The 25704-nt window shown below is 36.2% G+C and overlaps 1 protein-coding gene across 1 annotated transcript in view; it reads right to left on the reverse strand.

Annotated features, from left to right (window-relative positions):
* Window positions 1-25704, reverse strand: part of LOC107570536 (CUB and sushi domain-containing protein 3-like) — a gene marked incomplete at both ends in the record, with an annotated part of 308112 nt that overhangs the window by 135539 nt on the left and 146869 nt on the right. Inside the window, 3 exon segments of the mRNA XM_016256763.1 lie at window positions 4967-5079; window positions 5698-5801; window positions 20885-21006. Of these exon segments, the coding sequence (XP_016112249.1) occupies window positions 4967-5079; window positions 5698-5801; window positions 20885-21006 (339 nt within the window).

The raw sequence follows: 25704 nt of genomic DNA on the forward strand, positions 1-25704 counted from the left end.
ATTCAACCAAAAGTTTAAAAAAGGCCATTTTAAAACTCTTGTAACTGGTAACAGTCAGTATTCAGGCATTCGGTCTACATTCAAATTCACCACTAGTTTCTTTCCATAACAGCTGTCTCTTCAATGTTCAAAGTCAAACTTGCAGTCTTTAAGTTAGAAGCAGAGGTTCAAGTCTACCAACATCAAATGGAGGATAACTAAACAGAGAATTTGGCTTTACATATAAACCTAGCACACCTACACTAAGTTATCAAAGACTCCATGTTTGGAGATATTACAGGTTGCATTTACACTGCAAGTCTTAATGCACAGATCCGATCCTTTGACCATATCCAATTTTTTGACCCGTCTGTTTACATCCACTTTAGACATGACTGGTATCCATTATCTGTGTTTACATAATTCCCACCCAAAATGATAGTCAGTGATCGCTTTACTATGCACATGGTAGACCCTCGAGTTCTGAATGGCTGTGCTATTAAAATTATTTATATAATACACGTCAAGTGGCCATTATTATTTGCCAGCATGGACAACAGCTGTCATGGATGTTTTGCAGCACAAAATCTGACTGAACGGATAAATAACGGAAAATAATGGTAATTTTCATTTGTTAGGCTAATTTATCTACAGCTTGTTAGAGGTAGAATTCTTTAGTGAAATAAAGTAGCGCCAAGATTATATTTATTTATTTATTTAGAGAGAGCGAGAGAGAGCGTGAAGCTTGCGAACAAGTGAAAGTTATCACGTCATTGCTAAGAAATATAATGTAGCTTCAGCAAAGCTGTTGTTTTTATAAAATTCACGGGGCATGGGTTGAAAATCAGCTCTTGAATGTGCAACTTCTTACCTAGCCTACATAAAGTTTCCATCTAAATAAAATGCGAGCGCATGCACGTCTGGCAAACATGTCAGTGTGAGTTCTGCAGGGAATCGGATATGTGTGTTTAGAAGTAGGTCAAGATGTCAAGATATCGGATATGTATCTGATTAAAATCCACATTTGGAAGTGGCTCAGATTGGATGCGAAAAAATCAGATCTCGTGCGTAAACATTTTTGTGTTTACATGTATGCAACAAATTCCGATCTATGTCGGATATGAGCAAAAATTTTTTTTGCCAGTGTAAATGCAGCCATAGGCACCAAAATAATAGTCTACTGTATAGAGATGCATTAAAGAATAATACATTAAAATGTGCTCAAGGAAAATATTATTAGAAAAATAAGCATCTAAAGTCCGTCCAAAAAGGTTCAAAAGCCTTGATTTAACTGAGTGACGTTCGTCTTTTAATATATATATACTTTATATATATATATCAGTGGTGGGCCGTCAGGGCCAGCAAAGCCTTCTCTGCTGGCCTAAACACTATCAGAATCACTGATTTAGTTTTAATATATTTTTCCATGAATGTGTATTAAATTATTTCCAATAGTCTATTCTCTTCAGTTCATAGCTTTTCTCTTGGTTGCACTGCTTCCAGCAGTGTATGTTTATATTAGAGCTTTTATCCAATCATATTTCAGCAATCGTGTTGCCAGGGTCAAATAAATCTGCCTTAAGGCCTTCAGAATCAACAGCGCAGGTGTATGTTAGCTTGAATCAATGGCAATGAAACCGTTGCTTTAACCAATCAGATTTCGAGTTGACAACACCAGGGCCATCTAGCTGGCTAACGATAACGTCAGCATTTTCTCGTCCTTTGATTGGATGGTCAGCATACTCGCTAGCAAACAGCATCACTGTAAATCATTTTATTAAAACTTAGTAAAACTTTTATTACTGTTTGTTAGGTTTATATTTTCAGTGCATTTTGAAAAAATATTTGCCTACTATATTTAGTAAATCTAAAAACAGTAGTCCTAATGACTGCGAAAAACAACCACACACCTCCTCGGCACCGGCTCTGTGAAAGACTCGTGAAGATGAAAAACCACTAGAGTATGGTAGGTTAACTTTCATTTTTGACTCTTTTATCGCTTGATGCATTGCATGCTGATGTTATTTGCGCGATATAAAGCCAGGTTTAAGTTTCCGTAAGAATATCTCAGTTTCCCGAGTAGAGCTGTATTAACCGGTCAGAGGCAGACCAGCGGGGAGATGAGAGTCACAGAGGTACGTTAAAACACATGTATACACTTTTCTTCATCGTCTTGTATGACTTTTTTTAATGTTACTTGCTCACTTTCCTAGTAAAGCTGTGCTAACCAGTATTTTCCTCCCGCAGTGCGCTGGCAGACCAGCGGGGAGACTCGTGAAGACGAAATAAAGCAGCAGGAGAACATTAAATTGTTTGGTCAACTTTAAAACACACGTAATCACCTTATTTGTTTTATACCAATGCTATCTGTAAGGTATAAAATGCATTTGGGTGAATAAATGTCTGTAAGAAGCGATATCACTCTCGTACTCGAGCGATACCAGCTCTATATCAGCATGGCTGTGATTAGGCCGGAGGCAATCACAGCCGTTGATATAGAGCCGGTATCGCAAGAGTACGAGAGTGATATTGCGTTTATACAACAGTTCGACGGAACATAATTAAACAAGAAACAACGGAGTGCCTAATAAAACCCTCTTTTGTGCGGAACTACTTCCTTCCGCCATGGATTCAAAGCTCAAGTTGACAAGTTAAACATACGTCACTTTTAGAATTTGTATCAAGGGCATGTGCTGCTTCAGTTAGGTTATTAGTGAGAATTAATGAGGTTATAAGAGAGAAACAATGCGGCAAGACGTGCATCCAAAAGAGAGAGAGAGACCACGAAGCTAGACGTTTCTTCTTATATTAACTAACGTACTCTATGATTAGCTCAGTGTATAAAAAAAAAAAAGAACATAGATCCGGCTAGAACAAGCGGAGTGCTACAAAATTGTGAAAGGGCGTTCCTGTAGCGATACAGTACAATAGCTCACGGTTCTCAACCAATCAGATTTGAGAACCAGAACGAACTGTTGTATAAAATATAATATAATATAATAATATCTGTTTCATGTTGAAGTGACCCTTTTGTGCAAAATAGTGACCTGACAGGTAAATGAACTACTGCAGAACAAGACAATGAAAACTTTAATATTTCTTCCATTGAATGAATGAGTGCTGTGAACTATTAATGTGTTCATTTTGTGGCTGGATCCCTCAAAGGGCTCTTGATTTATATTATATATCACATATAATACTCACATCATATATCATATGTGTAGGGATTTCATATACAGGACACGGAGATGCCACTGGATCACCATCATGAGGCTTTGAATTAATCTAATCAAGAGATACCACAGAGACCTTTTGTACCAGAGCTGAAAAGCCTTTTCATGACATATGGATGCCTCGTGATCGTGGATGCATAGAATTAGTATATCCAGCAGAAAAAGGATGAAAAGAATTAAATAATGCCCTCAGGCAAGCACAGGATATACAGCGTGTGTCCTCATTGTGTTCTCATTGTATCTATGCTTTGGAACACAATCTATATAACAGAATCTGACATTCAAAATCTCATTCAACCTTACTCAATGTTAAACCCATGATATTCTTTCAGTAAGAACAGTTCCATATTATTAGAATAATTCTAATAATACTATTCTGTAATAGGACAGTATAATAGTGAATATATCAACAATATTTTGAACTACAATATAAGAAACAATACATCTAAATAAATATAAAACACACACATTCACACACACACACACACACACACACACACACACTGTATATATATATATATATATATATATATATATATATATAATAAAAATATAAATAAATAGCTCAAAATAATCAAGCTCAACAAACTATTTTAAGTGTTGCAGCCCATAATAGTGGCACACTGAAAACCACCAAGCTCATTTGTGCTACATTATGTATGTCCAAGCTATAGAATTTATTTTTTATTACTTCATGTATGACCGTCACGTATTTATGATTGACGGGACCAATTAGATCTACCTAGAAATCGAAAATTAAGAAACAAAGCCACTGTGCTTGTTTGTGGCGTATATAGGATGAATTATAATAGGCGTAGAGAAGAAAAACAAAAAAAGACAAATCTAATACAATCTGTAATGTTTTGCCAGTCTCTCCTAGGGATATCATACAGTAATCTGTTTTTTTCTCTCTCTCTCTGGTCTTGCACTTAAGGGGATTCATTTGCTCTCTCTGACTCTTTCTCTGTCTACCTCAGTCAGTCTCTCTCATTATACTGAATGGCACCCTGTTCATCACCCCAACACTAATTTATTACAAAACCTCGAGGGAGGAGAGATAATCAAAGATATAGGTTTTGTAGGGATTGCTGCTTCTATCAAGTAAATGTAGCTCATGTGTTCGGGATGAAAGTTAGTTGCCGTGCATTCAGCAGAGACCACTGAAGTGATTTGTGGGAACTGCTTCGCTTTTACGCACACTGACTACTAAGAATGTATGCTGAATACTCATGCAGGAAATAGTGGACATGTCCAGGTAAATAATGTCTGGCCTTTTGATGTCTAAACTGCTTTGCAGTGGATGTGAAAAACACTTTCTCACTCGATCAGAAAACAAGGTTGGACATTTGATTGAATCTGGGCTTATGCCAGACAGGTTGTTTGTACAATTTTGGTCAGCCCTGTTTTCCCTTTCTGTTTGTTTCCAGTTGCAAATGAAGCTGTTTTAGTTTTTTTGCACTCTGCCACACTTCCTCTATTTGACCTTGACAATTGCCAGAGTCACAAAACTATTTGTTGTACAAATAATTTTGATTAAGAACAGTTATATATATTTTCAGTTAAATAAATAAAACAAACAAACAAACAAGCCAGAACAAGTCTAACATTTATATAGTGTGGTTATCTCCAATAACCAAGATCGAGTAAACCATAACCCTGACATTTAATTTTCTTAGAACAACTCTGTTTGCTTTTTAGTTATTTTTTAGACCATTCCCAAAGCGACTATATAATATTCAGATGTTTTCAGGTACCTTTGTAGTTGATCTTGAAGCCTATAGATCCCACGCTTTCATCAGACTGGAGGTGAAGCCACATCTGATGGGTCATGCTAACGATGAGGTCGGGAACAAAGCTGCCTGTCAGACTGATGAGAAGAGAGAGATTAGACACACAAACAAAACAGAAGCACATCATACTGAATGCACACTACCAGACAAAAGACTGAACATGCCTGCTCATTACTAATTACTTTTTTTTTTGCATATTTTAAAATAATAATCAATTTGTCGAAATTCAGAATTAGTTTAATTATAATTTATTATAATACATCATATATTTCAATGCTTTAGCAGTAATTTCTTTTATATATAAAAAAATAATCATTCGTAGGCACAATTTTTTATTTGTCTACAAAATGTCTTTAAAGGTCAAAAAGCAAAATCCCAGATGCCAAATATTTGATTGTACTTATACGTATTAATAACTAACTTCATGAAACGAGACAAACAAATATTGAACTCCAATGATAACAGAGGAGGAGAACAAACATTTGAATGGTTTCTGAAGACATAACATGGTTATTTACACTAGTAGGATATTCAAAATTCATTTTTGTTGCCGGAATATCATTCTTATCAAACAAACACTGCACAGAGCAATGAAACTGGTTGATAGGAATATTTTTTCAGGAACAGCACAGAATGTCCTACTTGTGTAAATTATGTATCATCTTACCGTCCCAGACGGTGGATAAGAAACTCACACTTGCAAAATGGTTTTCGGATCTCCTACTTCCCCTCCATCACCGATGGTTAGTGTGTCATAGCCCAGTTCTAGGTCAAACTCCTCAAAGTTAATCTGAATCACCTGTCGGCAGAAATGAGGCATAATGCTTAGTGATGTGTCAAATGAACTGAATTAAACTTTATGGATCTTGCATAATTGAATCCTGTCAGCAGACTGAAACAGAGAGAGAGAGAAGACGGCCAAAACTCTCTTTACTGAATTTTGGAGAGAATAAATAAACTCCACCTTTATTTTCCAGAAAACCTTTGTCAAAATTGTACTCCAGTTTGCTTTGAGCGTTCATGCATGATGAACTTGCCTTGGGACATTAATTGTAATTGTAATACTTTGTGCTTCCAGTTTTCTCTCTGTCCTGTGGGAAACTGATCCTTATGAAAAATAAAAATCATTATGCAAAAGTCAGACTAATTATACCCATTACACGCAGCACAATTAATTGATTCATTCAGATGTAGTTATTTCAAGATTAGAGCATCTCTTGGATAACTGGGAGTTCGGAAAGGAGAACCAAGGCTTTAGAAACAGGGATTAGCGGTGTGGAAGAGCCACAGGCATATGGAGAGGCCTGAACTTTCTATATTGATTAACCCATAGAGAGGTACTGGGTGGAATTAGTTGCCATGACGATGGGCTCTTCACCATAGCCGGGGCTTAGCAGGTATGGATGTATGAGAGCTACTTAGGACTGATGATTGATGCCCAGTCAGCATCTCGGCACTGATAATAAAGTTGTTTTTCCATGTAACTGAATACAAAATACTCCAGAGTCCCTGTCTCAATAAAGGTCACCAAATAACAAATGCAGCGCTCCAGCAGAGACGCAGGATTTAACAGGACGAAATAGTTGGGAATGAGACTTGAGACTTGAGCTGATCTAGGAGAAGTCTACTGTCTGGATATCTAATATTAAGCATACCAGCATAGAAGAAACCATAAACCTGATCCCAGATCAGCTGCACTAGACATCAAAACAGGAACTTGTATTCAATGACTTGCCCAGCCTTTCTGCCTGTGGTTGTCATGGTGATTGGAGTCGTAAGCTAATGCTTTTGTTAGAGAGTGAGTGAGGTGCTGAGGCCAGAGTACTGAATTGCGGAGAAAAAGGTAATAGAGCAGAATTATGACTTTACAATGGAGCAGAGAGGCCAGTGAAAATGCTCCAGTGCATTTACTGATATACAGTACAGGCAGGTCTATTCCATCACAAATTAAAATGCGTCATTCTGACGGGTGATTGTTTTAAAAGCTAATCCAGCTTTTTAAAAGCTAATCACTTTTCAAACGGCATTCAGAAAACGAATCTTGTTTGGCCTGATGCTATTCAAACAAGTGTAAGAGACAGAAGCCCAGACACACACAAACACCAAACCGACACACCAACACAAGCGCACATTGATATACACACTAAAATGTGCATTAGAGGCAATTATTGGTCTTAAGTATTTCTTAAGTAAATCCAGTCATGAAATTGAATAAATTGAAATAAAATAAATAAACAATATAATGTGCTCATATAAATGGGATTTTTCTTTCTTATTTGTGATAGTTCATGTTACTATGTCTCCGTCTAAGAAAAACGGAACATGCCCCATTTTACATTTATGTATTTAACAGATGCTTTTTATCCAAAGCACCAAGCAAGCAATTTGGCAGTTTGCATGTTGACTGGGAATCAGACCCACAAGCCATTGTTAAATTTGACCAAACAATACAATAAAACTTAAATTCAGTAAGTAGGAATTTTTGGGGGATGAATTTATTATTATTTTCCAATAATAATAAGTTTTTACAAAATGTCCTTTTTCAAATAAATGCTGTTCTTTTCAATATTTATAATATCTGATCATATTTCACAATATTACTGTTTTTTGATCGAATAAATGAGCTTTGGTGAAATCTTACTGACCACAAACGTTTGAACATTTCTGTATGTGCATTGGGAAAAAAGTATATTATATTTTCGGCTCAACATTCACGTGTAATCACAAAGAATGGCAATGCAACTCCTCCAAACGCACAAACATGTAACAATATACACAAACACAAGGGGATCTGATGCTTCCTCAAGGTGAAAACAGAAAACACACTGCCAGGATGTCAAGCTCCCATAGGGCTGTTCATAGTGTCATTTCCCCAGACTGAGTTCACAGAGATGGGATCACTGGTTTCTCTAAACCAGACTACTTCAACTGTCACACAATCCTGCTGGGATTTACTGCCAGCGTGGACTCATGGCTGTAGTATTACCCAAACATTTCACAGATGCAGTTTAAAAACAAGAATGAAAACATAAGCCATCATTTGACCACTGGTAAAAAAATTACAAGGTTGCTGCAAAGTAGAGGTCTGCGCGGGACTGTTTTTTTAGTCCAGCTCCCGCCCGCTCCGACCCGCTCCCACAAGGTTCTATTCTGCACCCACCCGTTCCCGCTATATATTCACTCTTTGTTCACCCGCTGTCCGCTTACAATAATTTTCTTCCCTACCTGACCATTCCCGCTAAATTTAGATCTCGTTTCCAGAATCTCACATTTAAATTTCCGCTACTGAAAGAAAGAGAGAAAGGTTGACAAATAACAGTGTAGTCTGCACACAATTGTATGTTATTTTATTCGTCTTGTCAAGAGTCTTGAATTTATTGACTTTGACTTGAATTTATAGGAATTATCTTAACCCGTTTAATCCCACCGGGTGTAAAAAAGGTTTTCATTTATAAAGCTCTAAAAACTTTACTGACTGATCTTTTAGTGCACTTCCTGCAAATATGGAAAAAATAAAGGGTCTCAATCAAATATGTGCAGTTTCACATGATTAGTGCAAATTGTCACATGACCAGTAGTTTATTTCCTGTTTGCACCTTGAGAAGATAATAACTGCATCAACGCTCCAAAACAAAATACTAGTAAAGTATGTTAACATAAAGATATGACAAAGATTTTTGGTACACATTATCTTTAAGGTGTCTAGTAGTAATATATGAATTCACATATATTCAGTTTTGTTGAGTGTGGTCATAGAATGAGTAAACATGTTGATAGTCACAATAGTGACCGGTGGGATAACAGTGAACTTAGGTTTACAATATAAATCCAATTGCAGTTGCTAGTGAAAATTACACTAAAATGTTGCAATGACAAACTATTGCACTAAATTAAAAATTCAAATGTTACAAAAAATTTACAATATTGATGTTGTAATACTGGTAGCACTAATATAAACATTTTATGTTATATTTGACAAAAAAGTAACAATTTTGAAATGCGTTGATGGTTGAATTTTTTTGTTTTTTATCTCAGTGTTCCTATCAATGTTGCATAAAGTTTTTTTATGCATAATAAAAATAATAACAACCCTAGAATGTGATCAAACAGTTTAAAATATCTGGGCTAAGATATATAACAATTTTTATGACTGCAGAAATATGTTAATTCAGTACTCACCTTATCCCACCGGTCACAATTGTGACCGACCATAAAACACAATTTTTCACACAGTTTTCCAAAAAAAATTAAAATAATAATTATTGATTATTTCAAAGGGTTACTAATGACACATCATTTGGATATTTTCATGTCTGGGAAAAATGTTAAGACACAAAATTTGTTTAATATTTTATGCAACACAGTAGGAAAAAAAGTGTCAGAGAAAATAAAATTGTATAAAAATTCTTATTTTTATTCGTCTTGTCAGGATACAATTTGTTTAACATTGACAACACAATAGGGAAAAAGTGTCTCAGAGGGAAAAAAAATTAAAATGTAGGTTGTACAAAAATAGCCTATTAGCTATTTTTATTCGTCTTGTCAAAATACTAAATTCATTTGACATTTTTCTGTTAACACAGTAGGAAAAGTGTCGCAGAGAAAAATAAATAAATACAACATCTTTTATTTAACATTATAGGCTAAGAAAAATATAAACAAAACCGAGTTGAACTCCTTCAAGGACAGCGCATCCACACTTTGCGCCATCCTTATTCTGCTCTGTCACTCATCGACAACCTGCCTGTTCTGTCTGAGGGCCGTATATTTACCACCGGTACAGCCTGCTTCTGAGCATCGTTATGCACATTCTGCGCACAGACCACACAAATAAAACGCGTGACGTTTAAAGCATGCGTGCAGCGTGTGCATAACAGTCCTGAGCGCAAGCTGTACTGGTGGTCAATAAGAATAAAGTGCAGATATGCTGTTCTAAATGGACGTCAGGAACGGGATATTGTTAGACCGCCCGCTCCCGTTCAAATTACACCAGAGTTACCGAACGCTACCGTGTTTTATTCTGGAATTTAATCCGCGACACAAAAAATCCGGTCGGGTGTGGGAATACAGACTGCTGAGTGTTATACTTCAAACTCTGATTGTCCAGGTCAATACAAGAAAAAACTTTCAACAAGCAAGTGATTAAAATAAATAAATGCTTAAATTATAATAAATATATAATGTCAAAATTATATAATTAATAGTAATGTTAACATTATATTCATAATTATCAATGATTTTTTATATTATAAATATATTATATTTTATTGATATTTTCTTATTTTATAAAACATAAAAAAATTTTAGTAGTCTGAATAAGTTGTATTGTAAAGCTTCTTTAGATATAATTCATTTAGTAATCAGAACCAGAACTAACAGCACATCAGTCGACTTTAAACTTGATTTCAACTTGTGCCTGTCATACGTAGACAATATGTGTATTGCTATTATTACCACTAATATAAGTAATTTAATGATCATACTTCAATAATATTGTGGTTGCTGCCATTTATTAAATGCAACAATCCACTCCAGGCTGTGTCAGAGTGATTTTACATCTACATTTGTGCCATGGTTAAAAACACCCCTAAAATGAAATAAAAAGGCTGTAAATCACTGTCATCTGTCATGGCTTTTAACTTTAGTTCAACACTGTGTTCTGTTTATTTTTTATTGTCCTAGAAGCTTTATATAAAGAATTTTTATTACCATCATGTTCACTTCTGTTCAATGAATTTTCAATAATGTCACTCAAATAAGACTGTTTCAGTAGTTTCACCTGGAGCAGTATTTCAGTACTATCATGTCAGCCCTCCAGCAGACGGCGAGCTGTCAAGTCAGGACCATGTCAAACGACAGTACTGATGAACAAACGTAATTCAATTTGCTCTAACAAAAGACATTCAGCATGAAAATGTAGTTCAAAAGATTTCTTTTCAACAAATTCAACATTGGCTGAAACTTTGATGGTACCATAATGGTTGAATATGGGAATATAATTTTTTAAAGAAAAAGGCAGGGGAGACAGAGGCACACAGGTGCCAAGCCTAATATACTCATTCACATTTTACCTGTTCAAAACATCAATTGATGTTAGCCTTGTATTTCAGTCGTATTTCGGTTGGGCACAACAATAGTGTAATATATTTGTATTTTACCAAAATTTTTGTTGTTTAATGAATTGTGTTTTATTTCGTCTTTCTGTTTAAATTAGCCAAAAAGCATATAATAAGCTGTTTGACGGCAAGTTCCCCCATGTAGTGTCACAGCATGCCCCATTACCACAGAGGTGTGTTCAAGAAACTTACTGCTCTGTCCTGCAAATGGAAGGTGAAGATATATTTAAAAAAAAAAAGTGCATGTACTGCATTTATGAACAAATTACACAGAAATGTGCTTTACTTGTGAATATGGTCCAATGTGTGTCTAATGCCATGGCCTTGATTCTATATGCATGGCGAGCACCGAATTAAGCAGAGTTAACCAATCCCTTGTTAAACCAGTGATCCATTTATTATTTTCGATATCTCCATTTTAACAACCAACCAAACAAACAAAAAAACAATTAACTGACATTGTATCCCAAATTCTCACAATCCAAAGGCAAAGGACTCTAAATTGAATTTAGCCCGACGTAATCCAAGCCACTCTCACCAAGGTTAAAGCACAGAGTGCAATATAAATAAATCGCCACCCTAAAATTGTCTGCCAAATATAAGTGAACAATACTGTTCCCAGGCTGTAAGAGACAATTAGCAATTGCTCACTTGAAACAGGGTGGTCTGCTGGTTGACCGAGCTCTATTTAAATCTCTGATCTGATGTACTCAAACGCACCTTTGTGCTCCAAATGCATTTCTCTTCTGAGGATAGAATACATCCTGAAAAATTCTGCTTTTCCTGCTTCTGGGTATCCCATTATTGACACAGATAAAAGGAACGATTGAAAAGATTATAAACAATAATCTTCCTGAACTACAACACATTCCCTTTGCATCAATTTTTTTTAATTATCATCATTTATTTTTTTCCCTCTCTGTTTGATTAGTTTTTATACATTACATTAGCTGTTTCTATTCTAATATAAAAGGTTTTTTTTTCATAAAAATGAATGAATAAATAAAATAGAAGAGAAGAAACGAAAAAGAAATGACAACTTGAACTGAACAGTCTCAACATGGATGAGGGGACGTATGTTTCTGCCTGTTGTGATCTGACCTTTGATGCTCCCTCTGAGGTTAATGCCCAATCTGGGCATCAATCTCCAACGAAAGACCAATGAAGCGACAGCATTTTAGTTTCTGCTTGATAAATCAGGTCATGCTCCATTCAGAATGGATAACTGAACTTTGAAAAACAACCACCTTCAAATGCACAGAGTGACGTTTAATGCTGACTTCACTGTAAATATGAAGACGGATGGACAAAATTTGGGCCTTATTCATAAAACACGAGCCAATTACTGTGTAAATCGCACATAAAACAAATTCTTTGTAATTTGTCCCATTGAATTCAATGCATGTACTGCATTTATGAACAAATTACACAGAAATGTGCTTTACTTGTGAATATGGTCCAATGTGTGTCTAATGCCATGGCCTTGATTCTATATGCATGGCGAGCACCGAATTAAGCAGAGTTAACCAATCCCTTGTTAAACCAGTGATCCATTTATTATTTTCGATATCTCCATTTTAACAACCAACCAAACAAACAAAAAAACAATTAACTGACATTGTATCCCAAATACTCACAACCCAAAGGCAAAGGACTCTAAATTGATTTTAGCCCGACGTAATCCAAGCCACTCTCACCAAGGTTAAAGCACAGAGTGCAATATAAATAAATCGCCACCCTAAAATTGTCTGCCAAATATAAGTGAACAATACTGTTCCCAGGCTGTAAGAGACAATTAGCAATTGCTCACTTGAAACAGGGTGGTCTGCTGGTTGACCGAGCTCTATTTAAATCTCTGATCTGATGTACTCAAACGCACCTTTGTGCTCCAAATGCATTTCTCTTCTATAGATAAATGGCTTTTGCCACATGCTTTTTCTGTAATTTAGTGAAACCTACCAATTAATTGTACTTTCAGAAAAATATTTTAAAATTAGTACATGGCTTGCAACAAATGGCAATTGATTTTTTGAACAGGTAAAATGGGGACGAGTAAATTAGACTTGGTACCATAATGGTTGAATATGGGATTTTTTAAAAAAGAAAAAGCAGGGGAGACAGAGGCTAGTCGTCACACAGGTGCTAAGCCTAATATACTCATTCCCATTTTACCTGTTCGAAACATCAATTGATGTTAGCCTTGTATTTCAGTTGTATTTCGGTTGGGCACAACAATAATTTTATATATTTGTTGAAATAAATATAAACATTTACCAAAATGTTTGATCTTTAATGAATTGTGTTTTATTTCATCTTGCTGTTTAAATGAGCCAAAAAGCGTATAATAAGCTGTTTAACTTCAAGTTCCCCCATGTAGTGTCACAACATGCCACATTAGCACAAAGGTGTGTTCAAGGAACTTACTGCTCTGTCTTTCAAATTGAAGGTGAAGATATTAAAAAAAAGTTAGTCAGCACATTAAGGTATGTGTCTATACAGGAACTGACCTTCAAAATGAAGCCGGAGAAATATTCACTGGAGGAAAGAGAAAAACAATTAAATGTGACTTGCCACTAATATATTTATTCATTCATTTTTTTTTAAATTTATGAATCAAAAAACTTGATTCTTGAGCGAATGACTCCAGCCTGACAAAAAAAAGAGGGGGGAGATGGGGGATAAGAAAGTATGGTACTTGGGTAGTGTCTACAAACTCTTTGATTTATTGAAAACAACATGCCAAAGCCAAGGCTGCAGGAAAACAACACAAGCGTCTCTATTCATGCTGGCAGAGTTCCAGACCTTTCAAAGTGGTCAAATGCGAACTGAAAAAAGTAGGAACAGAAAAAAATCTATCTATGGCCCACGAGGCTTTCATGCTACCCTCCATCTATCATACGATGGGAAAATGTCCAGACGATTTCATCACGACTTTCTGAACATTTAAATGGTCCTGAGAAAGTTAGGTTGTAAAACACAGCTTTCCAGCTAAAACCTTGGGTGATTTTGGCCCTGCAGAAGTTTGGGAAAATGTATGAATGAACAGTCAAAGTAGGAGACGTGAATGTCGGCATGACCAGGACCCTCTACTTTTACAAACTGCCCCCTGAAGGTACCTGGATAAGAACAAAACTTCATTATAGACTTGTGAGTAGGGCGATGAGGAGAAGGTGAAACTTTGTAAACCTAGAACATGGTTTGTTCGTTGTATTGCCTGTATATATCATTCCACCACAGCAAGAGTCATTCGCATAGGCCTTGACTTGAGGTTAGGAAGAATTTTCAGCGTTTTTTTGTTTGCAGTCAATAGATCTGCTATTTCAAGACGAATTGCAATGTTAGCGAGTCACATCATTTGAAAATCCAGACATGGCTGAAGTGCTGTCCTAGCTGTCATTACAAACGTAAGGGAGAGAGCTATTAATCCACATATGCCATGAGTAGGGTTGAGAAGCATTAAAAAAAAATTAGACCAGTGAACTTCGATCCCTGTCCGAATGACTCGGATTAGCCTTTTTTTTTTTTTTTTTTTAAAGTGAATCAAAAACTCTGAATCTTGAACGAATGACTCTTATGATATGGTTCTTTTCATTTGTCCCATTGAATTCAATGCATGTACTGCATTTATGAACAAATTACACAGAAATTTGCTTTACTTGTGAATATGGTCCAATGTGTGTCTAATGCCATGGCCTTGATTCTATATGCATGGCGAGCACCGAATTAAGCAGAGTTAACCAATCCCTTGTTAAACCAGTGATCCATTTATTATTTTCGATATCTCCATTTTAACATCCAACCAAACAAACAAAAAAACAATTAACTGACATTGTATCCCAAATTCTCACAATCCAAAGGACTCTAAATTGAATTTAGCCCGACGTAATCCAAGCCACTCTCACCAAGGTTAAAGCACAGAGTGCAATATAAATAAATCGCCACCCTAAAATTGTCTGCCAAATATAAGTGAACAATACTGTTCCCAGGCTGTAAGAGACAATTAGCAATTGCTCACTAGAAACAGGGTGGTCTGCTGGTTGACCGAGCTCTATTTAAATCTCTGATCTGATGTACTCAAACGCACCTTTGTGCTCCAAATGCATTTCTCTTCTATAGATAAATGGCTTTTGCCACATGCTTTTTCTGTAATTTAGTGAAACCTACCAATTAATTGTACTTTCAGAAAAATGCTTTAAAATTAGTACATGGCTTGCAACAAATGGCAATTGATTTTTTGAACAGGTAAAATGGGGACGAGTAAATTAGACTTGGTACCATAATGGTTGAATATGGGATTTTTAAAAAAAGAAAAAGCAGGGGAGACAGAGGCTAGTCGTCACACAGGTGCTAAGCCTAATATACTCATTCACATTTTACCTGTTCGAAACATCAATTGATGTTAGCCTTGTATTTCAGTTGTATTTCGGTTGGGCACAACAATAATTTTATATATTTGTTGAAATAAATATAAACATTTACCAAAATGTTTGATCTTTAATGAATTGTGTTTTATTTCATCTTGCTGTTTAAATGAGCCAAAAAGCGTATAATAAGCTGTTTAACTTCAAGTTCCCCCATGTAGTGTCACAACATGCCACATTAGCACAAAGGTGTGTTCAAGGAACTTACTGCTCTGTCTTTCAAATTGAAGGTGAAGATATATAAAAAAAGTTAGTCAGCACATTAAGGTATGTGTCTATACAGGAACTGACCTTCAAAATGAAGCCAGAGAAATATTCACTGGAGGAAAGAGAAAAACAATTAAATGTGACTTGCCACTAATATATTTATTCATTCAAAAAACTTGATTCTTGAGCGAATGACTCCAGCCTGACAAAAAAAAGAGGGGGGAGATGGGGGATAAGAAAGTATGGTACTTGGGTAGTGTCTACAAACTCTTTGATTTATTGAAAACAACATGCCAAAGCCAAGGCTGCAGGAAAACAACACAAGCGTCTCTATTCATGCTGGCAGAGTTCCAGACCTTTCAAAGTGGTCAAATGCGAACTGAAAAAAGTAGGAACAGAAAAAAATCTATCTATGGCCCACGAGGCTTTCATGCTACCCTCCATCTATCATACGATGGGAAAATGTCCAGACGATTTCATCACGACTTTCTGAACATTTAAATGGTCCTGAGAAAGTTAGGTTGTAAAACACAGCTTTCCAGCTAAAACCTTGGGTGATTTTGGCCCTGCAGAAGTTTGGGAAAATGTATGAATGAACAGTCAAAGTAGGAGACGTGAATGTCGGCATGACCAGGACCCTCTACTTTTACAAACTGCCCCCTGAAGGTACCTGGATAAGAACAAAACTTCATTATAGACTTGTGAGTAGGGCGATGAGGAGAAGGTGAAACTTTGTAAACCTAGAACATGGTTTGTTCGTTGTATTGCCTGTATATATCATTCCACCACAGCAAGAGTCATTCGCATAGGCCTTGACTTGAGGTTAGGAAGAATTTTCAGCGTTTTTTTGTTTGCAGTCAATAGATCTGCTATTTCAAGACGAATTGCAATGTTAGCGAGTCACATCATTTGAAAGAAACAGGGTGGTCTGCTGGTTGACCGAGCTCTATTTAAATCTCTGATCTGATGTACTCAAACGCACCTTTGTGCTCCAAATGCATTTCTCTTCTATAGATAAATGGCTTTTGCCACATGCTTTTTCTGTAATTTAGTGAAACCTACCAATTAATTGTACTTTCAGAAAAATGCTTTAAAATTAGTACATGGCTTGCAACAAATGGCAATTGATTTTTTGAACAGGTAAAATGGGGACGAGTAAATTAGACTTGGTACCATAATGGTTGAATATGGGATTTTTAAAAAAAGAAAAAGCAGGGGAGACAGAGGCTAGTCGTCACACAGGTGCTAAGCCTAATATACTCATTCACATTTTACCTGTTCGAAACATCAATTGATGTTAGCCTTGTATTTCAGTTGTATTTCGGTTGGGCACAACAATAATTTTATATATTTGTTGAAATAAATATAAACATTTACCAAAATGTTTGATCTTTAATGAATTGTGTTTTATTTCATCTTGCTGTTTAAATGAGCCAAAAAGCGTATAATAAGCTGTTTAACTTCAAGTTCCCCCATGTAGTGTCACAACATGCCCCATTAGCACAAAGGTGTGTTCAAGGAACTTACTGCTCTGTCTTTCAAATTGAAGGTGAAGATATTAAAAAAAAGTTAGTCAGCACATTAAGGTATGTGTCTATACAGGAACTGACCTTCAAAATGAAGCCGGAGAAATATTCACTGGAGGAAAGAGAAAAACAATTAAATGTGACTTGCCACTAATATATTTATTCATTCATTTTTTTTTAAATTTATGAATCAAAAAACTTGATTCTTGAGCGAATGACTCCAGCCTGACAAAAAAAAGAGGGGGGAGATGGGGGATAAGAAAGTATGGTACTTGGGTAGTGTCTACAAACTCTTTGATTTATTGAAAACAACATGCCAAAGCCAAGGCTGCAGGAAAACAACACAAGCGTCTCTATTCATGCTGGCAGAGTTCCAGACCTTTCAAAGTGGTCAAATGCGAACTGAAAAAAGTAGGAACAGAAAAAAATCTATCTATGGCCCACGAGGCTTTCATGCTACCCTCCATCTATCATACGATGGGAAAATGTCCAGACGATTTCATCACGACTTTCTGAACATTTAAATGGTCCTGAGAAAGTTAGGTTGTAAAACACAGCTTTCCAGCTAAAACCTTGGGTGATTTTGGCCCTGCAGAAGTTTGGGAAAATGTATGAATGAACAGTCAAAGTAGGAGACGTGAATGTCGGCATGACCAGGACCCTCTACTTTTACAAACTGCCCCCTGAAGGTACCTGGATAAGAACAAAACTTCATTATAGACTTGTGAGTAGGGCGATGAGGAGAAGGTGAAACTTTGTAAACCTAGAACATGGTTTGTTCGTTGTATTGCCTGTATATATCATTCCACCACAGCAAGAGTCATTCGCATAGGCCTTGACTTGAGGTTAGGAAGAATTTTCAGCGTTTTTTTGTTTGCAGTCAATAGATCTGCTATTTCAAGACGAATTGCAATGTTAGCGAGTCACATCATTTGAAAATCCAGACATGGCTGAAGTGCTGTCCTAGCTGTCATTACAAACGTAAGGGAGAGAGCTATTAATCCACATATGCCATGAGTAGGGTTGAGAAGCATTAAAAAAAAATTAGACCAGTGAACTTCGATCCCTGTCCGAATGACTCGGATTAGCCTTTTTTTTTTTTTTTTTTTAAAGTGAATCAAAAACTCTGAATCTTGAACGAATGACTCTTATGATATGGTTCTTTTCTAGTGAAGTGTGATTTTGAAGATAATGATTCTTACGGACCGGTCGGTAACACTTTAGTTTAGGGAACAATTCTCACTATTAACTAGTTGCTTATTAGCATGCATATTACTAGCATATTGGCTGTTTGTTAGTTCTTATAAAGCACATATTCTGTATGGCCATATTCTACATCCCTAATCCTACCCAATACCTAAACTTAACAACTAACTTACTATTTATAAGCAGCAATTAGGAGTATATTGAGGCAAAAGTCTTAGTTAATAGCGAGAATTGGACCTTAAAATAAAGTGTGACCAACCAGTCCATTTTAATGAATCAGAAACTGGGTCTTATGAGCTGGTAAATTACAGTGTAGCCAGTGAAATTTTCTTGTACTAATGACTCTTATGAACCAGTCCGTTCAGTAAGTCAAAAACATACAGCTCAACCTGTAAAATCAGATTCTTAAGTAAATGAATCCCATGAGTTCATATTAGTAGATCAAAAACATGACAAAATACAATTCTGAAGCAAAAGACTCTTTTGAAACTCTTTTAAGTTATTAACTTCCTCTTGTTCCAATTTTTTTGTTCTATGATTTATATTTACTATTGCAATTATCTGCATTTCTACAAATTTATTCAAATATTTCTTCTTCAAACTCAAAAGAAGAATTCATAGAACTGTAATTAAAACAAATCAAAATGACTTACTTTCTTACTATTACCATGCCTATTCACTCCACTCTCTGTTCATTGCCGAACTGTCCTCTCCACCCTACACAAGCAGCATCTCTCTCTTTCTCTCCCATACATTCACATATTTATACAGTGATTATCTCCCTGCACACATTCACAAACTCATATTTTCTCTCCTCGATGTAGCTGTTGTTGGGGTACAACTCAAAATGTTGGAATTAAACTGAAGTGTGGCTATAAAATCCACAAGTGCAATAAAACAGATACTGTTCATTTTTACACACACATCACTAACAAAGCCCATCATGCAGTTCCCTATAAAAGTGTAAGGGCTTTGTGAGGAAGAAGGGATGGATTGGGAGCTGTTTCTAGGGGGCAAGGCCACAATAACACGCAAAAAAGGACAAGGGAGGAGGCCAGGAGCAATCACACAGAAGGCCAGGAGAGGCAGGGCAGTCAAAGGAGCAGACGCCCATGCACTCTTTGTCTTTCTCTGATACAGCGACAGCATCACCACAGGCCGTGTACAAGAAGCTGAGCAGAGTCACACCAGAATAATAAAGCTAACTTGTGGACCACAGTGTTACGACAGAGACTCAACTAGGTGTGGTACAGTGGTAGGAGAACCTTGGACACCAGACACAAAATGTTCAGCCCCTCATCACATTCAACATCTAAACAAAAGTTTTAAAAACTACACTATCATTTCAAAAGTTGGGGGGGTCTTTTTGAAAGAAATCTCTTATGTTCACCAATTTGATCAAAAACACAGTAAAATGTCATTTATAACTGTGATGGCAAAGCTAAATTTTTAAACAGAAATATAAATATAAAAAAACAATAGAAATTAGTTTTTGCTGTCACTTTTGACCAATTTAATGTGTCTTTGCTGAACAGAGGTGTTAATTAAAATAAATAAATACAAATAAAAATACTGACCCCAAAACTTTAAATTGTAGTGTTTATTAAGCAATTTTCTAGTGATATGAAGGTGGCATGGATATGAAATGGTGGCATACATTTCAGCATTATGCGCGAGGCGCAACTTTATTGGACACGTTAAATATGAATTGGTGATTTCTTCCACACTTTTTGCTTGTAATAATTATGCAATTTAATTATAAAAGATACCATGATTTTGGAAGTTTCATTTAAAATACACTTGGTTCAAAAATGTTGTAGTTCTAATGGGCATGATGCTTCTGGTGGTTGCAGTGTTCACAGGAAAGAAAAAAAAACATGCAAGCTGTCACTTTTTAAATATTTAACAACTCTGTAACAAAAGCATGACAATGAAAAGCTTTCATCTTTAATTTAATTTTTGGTTAGTGATGTACGACTTGCAAATGCATTGCATCTTTTTAAAATCAATTGCAAATTTAAATTTGTTCAATTTATCTTGATAAATTAAGTAATCTCAGCAATGCTCGGCTTCAAAATTAAAATCTGATAATGAGCCCAGTAAAAAAACTAAGTTTGATGGAGCAAAAAGAATAATAATATTGATAATGATAAAACAGAAGCAGAACTGCTGCTTATCAGATATATTCAAATATTTTGGATTACTGTATATGGAACAGTCATTTGTTTTTGAAAATCCTTGACTTGTGAAGCATGAATAAACAGAGTAAGAGGAGAGTGCAACAGATGTAACATACTTTGTAACATAGATGTAACATACTTACGTAACATTTGTTCTTGTAACACCTAAATGTCATAGAATATAAAAGGTATTACAGCATTAGCAAAGACACATTTTTGCTTTTACCTTGTTTAGGTTGCTGGCTGTGATGATCCACACACACTGGGAGTTGCTATCATACTGAATGGGGAAATTCTGTGAGGTGAAAGTCCCTGATGGACCTTGAAGATTAGATCCACAAGTTTTCACTGTACAGAGGAAGAGAGAGATAAAAAAGAGAAAACAGTCAGAAAAAAAAAATCAGGAAAGTTCCTTTTCTCTTCAAAAACACATCAAAGTCCTAGCTAATTGGTTTCAGCTGTGGTCAGCGGCCACTTAATGTTTTCTACTATTGATTCGATAATTAGGAAAAAAAAGTCTGCGACCCTGCCATCTCGAGGGATTGAGTTTCACTTACCGCTCATAATGTTTTTGTGGGATTTGCACGGCTCATATTGGAATATAAGCCACAAGCCTCCACCAGTCATCCATGACCGTCTTAATTTGTCAACGATTAGCAATCCAATCACGTCTTCACAGGAATAAATTACATTTTAAATATAATTATTAAACAGATTGAATAGAACAGTTGTTTTAAAGTTTTACATTTTAATTTTAAAGTTTTATTTTTAATCAAATAAATGTTTGTAAACAGCAATGTATATATAACATTTTAAAATCAATATTTTAAATTAAAATCATTTGTTTAAAATGCTAGCCCACATTAGCGTCAAACATTTTGTCAACAAACATTTTCAGTACTAATTTGGTAAACACTGACACTGACAAGATAAACATTGCTCTCTGACCTGTTTGTTCGGTCTTCTTGTTTTTTTTATTGGACAATAAATGACAGTACATGCTTCTGCTGTTCGTTTTACCTTTTGTATCTCTCTCTCCATAATGTTATCTCATCTCATAATGTCTCTTAGTCCTTCCAAATTTTCTCAAGACACGTGATACTAAGAGCTACAACACTGATGTGGTGTACACAGGGTGTCCATAAACAATTCACAAGTCCATCCCTGCTGTTATTCCTGTCGCTACGTCTCAGTGTTGTTGTACTGTTCTTACATACTAGCAACAACGACTTATGGACAAGCTGGTGATTTAAGAGCTCAGGGAAGCGATCCAGCAAGCTACATCAGTTCTCACAGTGACGTATATCTGTGCATGCTTGTGCCTTCCCTGACAGCTCAATTACAGCCTGCTAAATGAACGGCCTTGCCTTGGCACTCTCGCCTGTAGCAAAGCAGCCAGAGAGAAATTATCTATAAAATTAAAGGACAGGATGAGCAAACAATTCATTACTTGGCCAACGATAACCTGTCACTTTTTATCCCACCTTCACAAAACAATGACGAAACCTCTGGCTTGCGTAAGACTGGTATTTGATACAATCAAATGTAAATGTAAACAGAAAAAGAAAGAAAAAACTAAACTAAGGATATAGACTTATAAATATAGACTAAATTCACACTACAAGCTTTATAGAAAGGTAAATTTAAGCAAAACCATATGAGCAAGAATGCTGTCACAATTGTGCAATATTGTAATAGTTCAACGTTGTAAACAAGAAGTCAACATTTAGTAACTTACATTTTAGGTTACTATTTTATTTTGAACATGGTTCTCTGAGAGGGAACGAGAAATGCAATTTCTGACTTGTTTTGCTCCTGTTAATGAATGAATCGGTTGAATGAATGAAAGAAAAAAATTTAGAAAGAAAAGTCACTTGTTGCCACCTAATCTCAGAACAATACATCTGCAGAATCACTTCTACAACAAAAGAATGCTTTGTAAATAATCTTCCCTATTTGTCTAAATTCCTCAGCATATCCAGTAGCTCAGAATAACTTGATGATGTAACAGAAACGATTGACTCTCTCTTTTCTTGCACATTAGACACGGTTGCTCCTTTATGCTTAAAGAAGATTAAGGAAAACAGTCCTACACCATGGTATAATGTGCACATTCGCGCCCTAATGAGAGCAGCCCGGAAAACGGAGCACAGCTGAAAAAAAACAGAATTAGAGGTATTTCATATTGCATGGAGGGAAAGTACTTCTACATACAGAAAAGCCTTAACAACTCCTTGATCTGCTTTTTCATCTCTTTTTGAAGAAAACAAACACAACCCCAGGTATTTATTCAATACAGTGGCTAAATTAACAAAAAATAAGGCATCAGCAGGCACATAAATTTCCCAACAGCACAGCAGTAATGACTTTATGAACTTCTTTACTTCCAAGATTGATACTATTAGAGATAAAATTATAACCGTGCAGCCATCAGCTACAGTATTGCATCAGACAGTGCACTATGTTCCCTGAGGAACAATACCACTCATTCTCTGCTATAGGACAGGAAGAATTGTATAAACTTCTTAAATCATCAAAACCAACATGTAATATCCTATAACAGCTATGCTACTGAAAAAGGTGTTTCCAGATGTCATTGATCCTCTTCTGAATATCATTAATTCATCATTCTCAAAGTCTGGAGCTGTGATAAATACCTTGTGTACAGCTATGGCATATGACACAGCGCTGCTCACATGGCTATTGCTCCTATAACAGCTAATTTTTAACAGTTCAACAGATAAAGTAGTACAGTAAAGATTACATTCATATGAATGCATTAGTGAGTGCGATTGTGTGAATGAATTCTACCTGGCAGTGTCTCTCTACTAGTAGTGAAGCTGTGGGATTTAGTTATTAAATATATGCTTGAACTTTTCAGTCAAAGCTATTTTATTGAGAAATCACAGAACAGTGTTTACAATACATTTCCTCGCTGAATAATTCTGTGTGTGCGCGATATGCGCGTGATGTACGAGCTACTGTCTGTAATGTGTGTGCGTTACGGCTGATTTATACTTGACACGTCTGCAAGTTCGCTTGGGTGCGCGCATTGCTTTGTGCACGGCATTTTTTGTAACTTTCCGTGCAGCTCCGCATCCGAAGATGCATAAGTTCAGGGTGATTCTTGCCGAACATGTACGTCTGTGCCAGCATTTGTGTGAAACAGAAGCAGATGTGAAGTTCAAACATCAGGTGCTTTTTGACACTTTGACGGAAAACAATGCATAATTTATTTTGCATAGTTTGTCCAAGGCTTTTTATTTGAAGTATGTTTTATTTTTATTGTATAAAAATTGAATTATAATTCATTTAGATACTATTTATACACTATTTGCTTAAGGTTGTCTTGTGTTTGATGCAAAATAAAGCCAATAGTAATGATTGTTTTAATCAGTTTGTACATAAAGAAATTATTAATTCATCAACTCATTCATCACGTGAGAAGTCTTGAGCATCAAGTGAGCAAATGACTTCTTCTCACCGGTAAATCCCGATGGTTTTAGAGAACAATTACTCCTTGCCGCCCCCTGTCGTTTCAAAGAATAGTACAACGGCAAACGCGCCAATTATAAAAGCCTCGTCCGTTTGGGAAGGTGAGCGCACAGTCAGCGGAGGCTCGCAAAGCGGAGCCAGGCGAAAGTATAAATCCCGCTTTACAGTGAAGCAGCGCATTAGATTAGAACGGCGATTAACTTACCTACCTGTACAATAAGTGGTTTAAAACGTGTATTCTCCCGTTCAATTTCGAACATCCAGTAATATAATCTCGCATGTCTTGTGGAGCGCTTTCAGAGCATGCATTTATTTGTCATTTTAACTGTTTGGAAACGGAGCGTAAATGTGGAAGTCCTTCAAAGATTTCTTATCCTGTTGCGCCCTCTATAGGACCAGCGACTAGTCGACGTCAAGCTTATAGCGTCATGGAAGAGCATTGAAGTCGACTAGTCGATTAGTCGGTGCAACCCCTAATAACAGTACAGAGAATGCTCAATGATCTGTTAGAAAGTTACAAATTACCTGCTCTTAACATCCGATCGTGGTTGCATCTCTCTATTAGTGCTACTGGATCTTAGCGTTGCATTCGACACGGCATCGGTCACAACATTCTTTTGAATATAGAAAATGATGCTGGCATTAGTGGAATTGCATTGGCATGGTTCAAATCATACTTATATAACCGTCATCAGTTCGTAGAAGTGAATGAAGAAGTATCATATCATTCACCAGTGCAGTATGGAGTACCACAAGGCTCAGTACTAGGACCGTTGTTTTTCACACTTTACATGCTACCCTTGGAAGATATCATCAGGAAATATGGTGTTAGGTTTCACTGTTATGCTGATGATACTCAGCTCTATATTTCTTTGTGGCCAGACGAAACATACCAATTCGCAAAACTAACAGAATGCATAGCTGAAAAAAATGGCTCTGGTTCTGCTGTCAATTCTTCGTCATCAGTTAGGAACCTAGGTGTGCTATTCTATAGTAACCTTTCCTTTGAAATTCATGTTTCTAGCATTTGTAAAACCGTATTTTTGTGTCTTGTGTAGCATCTGGACCAATCAAACACACAATATATATTTTGTTTTTATATTTAACAAATACTCTGTAACCCCCTTCAGTTAACAAGCAATACGAGGACCCATGAACCCTTCCCCCCAGAATGCGTAACACCCCAGGAAGCCGAAACAGGCCTCTTTGTTGCATGGCAACCAACGCTGATATCACTGGGTTTATTGGCCAAAAGTATGTAAAGCAGGGAAAATCCCTGCATGTCCCAAGGAAAGGCAGAGTAGAAATGGACTGTGTTCTAGTTAATTCATAGGAAAACCGTTATTTGAATGAACACACATATTCTTCAGGCCATTGGGTATATTATTGTCATTGTGTATTTTGTCTTTGATATTTGTAGACTATTTTAGTATGCTTGTGAGGGAACCCATTCCTGATCATCCCTTTTTACTATATGTAACTCTACCATGTCTAGTATCTATGAATTCATGCTTAGAAACAAAGGGCCATAAAAACGCAGAACTCCCACTT

This window comes from Sinocyclocheilus grahami, unplaced genomic scaffold (assembly GCF_001515645.1).
Source record: "Sinocyclocheilus grahami isolate Dianchi unplaced genomic scaffold, SAMN03320097.WGS_v1.1 scaffold1471.1, whole genome shotgun sequence".
Classification (NCBI taxonomy): domain Eukaryota; kingdom Metazoa; phylum Chordata; class Actinopteri; order Cypriniformes; family Cyprinidae; genus Sinocyclocheilus; species Sinocyclocheilus grahami.